Source organism: Canis lupus, chromosome 20, assembly GCF_003254725.2.
Source record: "Canis lupus dingo isolate Sandy chromosome 20, ASM325472v2, whole genome shotgun sequence".
NCBI lineage: Eukaryota > Metazoa > Chordata > Mammalia > Carnivora > Canidae > Canis > Canis lupus.
The window spans coordinates 46,826,690-46,832,692 of NC_064262.1; the positions used below are offsets into that span (position 1 = coordinate 46,826,690).

The window sequence follows — 6,003 nt, forward strand, 5'->3', positions numbered from 1 at the left end:
TTTTGATTTCCCACTTTTGACTGAAGTTGTTTCCTACAACCTCCAACTTCATGATATCATGGGCTATTTTTATTGCTCAAGTTATAGAGAATAACTCAATTCAACTTTAGGACAAATGATGAATAGTTTATTATTCAACTAAAACATGAATAAACATATTTTCTTTTTAAGCTTTAGCTAATTTGACTAATTTATTGCTTGTGCATTTAAATAACATTTGTTGTTGTGTACAACAGTATCACCATAAACTAGTGTCCATTAAGTATTATGATAAATTGCTATTTTAAAATAATCCATAAATTCATATTCAGAAACTTTGTCAAGGAAAGCTTTTTTAAAAATTTTATTTATAAATAATCTCTATACCCAACATGGGGCTGGAACTCACAACCCTGAAATCAAGAGTCACATGTTCTACCAATTGAGCCAGACAGATACCTCAAGGAAACCTTTTTTAAATTTTTTTTAAAGATTTTTTTCATTTATTCCTGAGAGACACAGAGAGAGAGGCAGAGACATAGGCAGAGGGAGAAGCAGGCTCCCTGCGGGGAGCTGACGCCCTGAGCTGAAGGCAGACAAACACTGAGCCACTCAGGCATCCCAAGGAAACCCCTTTTTTGTCATTTTAATATATTTTTTTTCATTGAAGTTCAATTTGCCAACATGTAGTATAACACCCAGTGCTCATCCTGTCAAGTGTCCCTCTCAGTGCCTATCACCCAGTCACCCTATCCCCCTGCCTGCCTCCCCTTCCACTACCCCTTGTTTGGGAAATCTCTTTTTAATTGAGATATAAATGACACATAACATTGTGTAAGTTTAAGGTGTACTATGTGTTGACTTGATACATATATATTTTGATATGATTACTACTATATCATTAGCCAATACTTTTATCATGTCACGTAATTATCATTTCATTTTTGTGGTGGGAACAATTAGGATCTAGTCTCTCAGCAACTTTTAAGTTACTGATACAGTGTTGTCTATAATCACCATACTGTGCATGAGATCTCCAGGACTAATTTGTCTACTCATTGCAAATTTGTACCCCTAAACAACATTTCCCCAATTCCCCCATCCCTCAGTCTGTGGTAACCAACCATTTTACTATCTGTTTTTACAAGTTCAGCTTTTTTAGGTTTTGCATATAAGTAATATTATACAGTATGTGTCATTCTCTTAAATACACATATTTTCAACAAATTATAAATACTATGTAGCATGGTCAACTTTAACCACCCCCTCATGCCCACAGGGAAGCAGTACGCCGGTCTGATAATGAGAAATGCCTTTATCCTGGACTCTGTACTCGCCGTGGCTCAACGAAGAGTTCCCCACTGGCTTGTGTGCCACATCACTCTCTAACAAAGCAGACAATTTCTCACAGTGGGATTTTTCCCTTGTACTGATTGTAGAGACTTCTCTCCTTCTGTGCAGCTGCTCAAGATGCATACTTGAAATGCAGAGGTTTCCTTGACTTTTTCTGTGAGTCTGCTTTATTATAATAGTTTCTAATTATTATTGCACAAAATTTTGGGTGCTTTGCTCTCCTCCGCTTTAATCTGGCTGAGTCTTTTGTAGCCTTATGAAATCCACGCTGTAGGTACCCATTGTTGCCTAGTAGAAGGTGGGGACCTGACCTCTTCCATTTCTCTTCATAATATGGATTAATGGTGGTGGGAGTAATTAGACCACTCTGGCTCAGAATCTGGCAGAACAGATCCTAGGTTTGATGCTGCCTGATAAAGTGTCCTGCAGCAGGTAAGAATCATGAAATCTGATTTTCTCTGTGTCATCATCTCATACATCTTTCCACTCTGAATACACTCTTAATGCTAATTAACCATTGTGTATACCTTTGGATGTTGCCTTCAAGGGTCCTTGTAAACCTTAAAGCATCAGATAAATATAGGTTATTATGTGGTTACAGGGCGCCATTTCCAATGGTAGCATCTGGTAACCCAATTTAGCTGTTTCCAAGTAATTCCTCCCAGATCATCATATTTTTTCTGGATACAATTTGCTGAGGAAGGTCTTCTTCATGGCGGTCTTCAGTTCCTTGTTCCTGAGACTGAAGATGATGGGACTGAGGAAAGGTGTAAGGATTGTGTAGGTGATGCCCATCAGAGTGTCTCCTTCCAGAGACTGGGGAGCCTTGGGCTTGAGGTAGATGACAGAGGCAAAGCCATAGTGCACGACCACCACAGTGAGGTGGGATGCACAGGTGGAGAAGGCTTTGTGCCTGCCCTCAGCAGAGGGGATCCTCAAGATGGCAGCCACGATGAAGGCGTAGGAAAGGAGGATGAGGAGAAAGCAGCCCAGCAGGGCAGTGATGCACACCAGCCCCACGCCCAGGGCCACTATTGGTACATCAGTTCCACAGGCCAGCTTCAAGAGAGGGGGCACATGGCAAGCAAAATGGTGGATCTCATTGGGTCCACAGAAAGTGAGGTGGAAAACAGCTGTGGTCACCACCAGCCCCATGACCAAGCCACCAACCCAGGACCAGACCACCAGGCAGGTACAACCTCGGGGACTCATGAGCACGTTATAGCGCAGAGGGTGGCAGATGGCCACATAGCGGTCGTAGCCCATGACCGTGAGCAGGAAGGAGTGGGTGAAGCCGAACGTGAAAGAGAAGAACATCTGGCTGGCACAGGCCATAGAGGTGATGGTGTGGTGGGTGGAGAGCAGGTCGGCCAGCAGGCGCGGGGTGATGGCCAAGGTGTAGAGGATCTCGGAGATGGACAGGGCGCACAGGAAGAGGTACATGGGCGTGTGCAGGCTGCGCTCGCTCCTGACAGTGGCCATGATGAGCAGGTTCCCCAGCAGCGTGAACAGGTACATGAGCAGAAACAGCAGGAAGAACATCAGCTGAAGGTGGGGGAAGGTGGAGAAGCCCACGAGGATGAATTCAGTCACCACTGAGAAATTGCCTCTCTGCATGGAGGCTGTGCCTGGGGCAAAGTGTCACAGAGAGACCTCAGCTACTGGATGGAGAAAGGCTTCCACCACACCTGGACCTGGGCAGGAGGCTGCCCCTGATCAATGACAGCTGGCATTTGTGAAAATTAGTAGAGGGAAACTTCACTAAAATGCACCAAGAGGTTTCAGCAGGGATAGCCCTCATGACCTGCCCCTCCTAGTACCTACAAATCCAACAACCAGACAGGGAGAGGTGGACTTGACCTTGGGGGTGGATACTACTCCCATCCCTAACAGCTGTCCCAGTGAAAGGCCACTATACTTTGAACTCTCAGTTTACTCTAATGGACTTTTTATAACACCCTTCCTGACTTCATCTTTTTTCCTTAAAAAGTCTACCTCTCCTTTGTTCCCCTCAACCTACCTTTGGTTCTGCAGCAGCTTGTTTGCACTGAGTTGTGATTCTCTTTTATTCCCAAATAAATACATCTTTTGCTGGTAAAATAATTGGTGCTTTTTATTTTTAAGGTTAACGTATTGACTGAGTTACCACTCTGTGCCTCTTATGATTTAGCCCTCTCATTAACCTAATAAGGGAGGTGCTGTTTTTATCACCCGCATTTTGAGCATCCTGAACATACTCATTAAGAGTATTGATGTACAGGGGCACCTGGGTGGCTCAGTGGTTCAATGTCTGCCTTTGGCTTAGGTCGTGATCTCAGGGACCTGGGATCGAGTCCCACGTTGGGCTCCCTGCATGGAGCCTGCTTCTCCCTCTGCCTATGTCTCTGCCTCTCTCTGTGTGTCTCTCATGAATAAATAGATAAAATCTAAAAAACAAAAGCAAAAAACAAGAGTGTTGGTGTGCATAGAGGTTGGGCAACTTGCTCAAGGTGAAGCTGTCAAAATGGCAGAGCTAAGCCTTAAACCCATGGCTGGCTATCTCCAAAGAATATGCCTTTCACTATCCTTCTGGGTTACCTCCCTAAAAGAAAATATTGGGATCTTCCAGCCATTGTCACTGTGTTCTCCTACTCCCTTCTGATAAATTCCGTTCTCCCCATAGCCTCAGACACCACATGATACCCCTACCCCATGGCTACAATTTCTCGGACCTGCATGCACCTCTAACTTAAATCAGATTCTTTCTTTGGCATTACCCATGCAGGGAGTCAGAGGCAGAAGGCTAAGTAGAAATAACATTTTGGTTGTTTTCCAGATCCCGTGAGACATGTCTGTAGGTTCCAAGGCAATATAACATGGCCATCAGATAAAGGGACATGGGAGCCAGCCAACCTGAGTTTGAATTCTTGTTCTGCCTACTGTGTAAACTTGAGCAAATTTCCTCACCTCTCTGTACCTCCATTTCCTCCTGCCTACTTCAAAGAGTTGCTATGAGAAATATATGAGTTATTCTTGGAATGTGACCTGACACATAGCAAGTGGTACCCATGACAATTAAATCAATACACTAAGTGAGGAAATACACAGTCTGGAATCAGTAAATCACTTCAGTTTAATGAGACTTTAATGTCTTTTTATGGATAACTTAACCACTTTTAAATGACCTTTTTTATGAGGCAATATAAAGTTTAAAAGGGCTGTAAACCAGTAATCTGCTTTCTGTCTCTATTTGCCTGTTCTGGACACTCATCTAAATGAAATCATACACTATGTGGCCTTTGGGGCCAGGCTTCTTTAATTCAACATAATGTTTTTGAGGTTTATCCACATTGTAGCAAGTAGCATTCTGAGAACTTGGTTGCTTTTTATGATTGACGGACATTCCAGTATATGGATAAACCACATTTTGTCTATTTACTCACCATTTAGCGGACATTTGGATTGTTTCTACTTTCACTGTTATGAATAATGCCACCAGGGATATCCATTCTTGCAGGTGTTTAAAGCACAATAGTGATTGCCAGGGGCTGGGGATGGACAATGGGAAATGACTGCTAATGGACACAGGGTTTCCTGTGAGGATGATGTTCTGGAACTAGACAGAGGTGGTGGTTTTACAACATCATGAATGTAATTAATGCCACTGAATCGTATGCTATAAAAAGGCTAAAATGGTAAATTCTATGTTGTATGTATTTTACCACAATTTAAAAAATAAGGGAAAAGTAGTCAGTGCCCTCTTAGGTGGGCATAGGTCCCTAATCAAGCCCTGATAGGTGGATAGTGAGAATGAAGGAGGGAACAGCTACATTGGTGACTGGAGGCTGTATTCCCCAAATATCACCAGTTTCCAGAGTTTCTTGGCTTCTCTTTCCTGGAGTCCCTTGTATCCTTCTTCCACCTTTGCACCTGCCCAGAGGTCCCCAGGACTGTGGCCTCAACAACCTCCTAGTCAGTCCTGCCACCCTGAGATCTTGGAGGGGTGGGTCAAAGTCAATGATTTGGAAATAAAAACCTCCAAGGAGAGGCTGAATGGTGAGGCCAGGTCATGAGGGTTGTGCTCACAAGCCTCCAGTGGCTCTCCAGCATCTAGTGCAAGGCTTCTCAACTATGAGACTCTTGATTTTTAGAGCCATATCATCCTTTGCCATGAGGTATGGGGACATTCTATGCACTGCAAGGTGTTTAGCAGCATCCTTGGCCTCTATCAGCCCCTGCTTAATCGTGATGAAAGCAATGATCTATAGACGGTAAGTTGTAATTCCTTGGCATGTTCCCTCTGCCCCAATCTTGGTTCCTTCCCCCTTCCACCCATTAAATGCCTGTTTATCTTTAAGATTCAGCTTAAATGTCATCCTGGACACTATCTTCCCAAAGCAGATTTAATCACTCATTCCTGCGTGCTTCCAAAACAATGACTTCTTTTTTATTTTTTTGTATATTTTTTAATTGGAGTTTGATTTGCCAACATATAATATAACACTCAGTGCTCATCCCATCAAGTGCCCCCCTCAGTGCCCATCCCCCAGTCACCCCATCCCTTGGCCCACTTCTCTTTCTACTACCCCCCGTTCATTTCCCAGTTAGGTGTCTCTCATGTTCTATCATCCTCACTGATATTTCCCACTCATTTTCTCTCCTTCCCCCTATAATCCCTTTCACTATTTTTTA

At 43.5% G+C, this 6,003-nt stretch overlaps 1 protein-coding gene across 1 annotated transcript; it reads right to left on the reverse strand.

Moving 5' to 3' along the window:
* Positions 1–2,001: 2,001 nt before the first annotated feature.
* LOC112666945 (olfactory receptor 10H1) lies at positions 2,002–2,949 on the reverse strand. The gene has a single exon (XM_025458413.3). The coding sequence runs from the start codon at positions 2,947–2,949 to the stop codon at positions 2,002–2,004; it is 948 nt and encodes a 315-aa protein (XP_025314198.3).
* Positions 2,950–6,003: the final 3,054 nt, after the last annotated feature.

Coding starts and splice junctions, on each gene's coding strand:
- LOC112666945 (XM_025458413.3), bottom strand. CDS start 2,949: ATGCAGAGAGGCAATTTCTCAGTGGTGACTGAATTCATCCTCGTGGGC.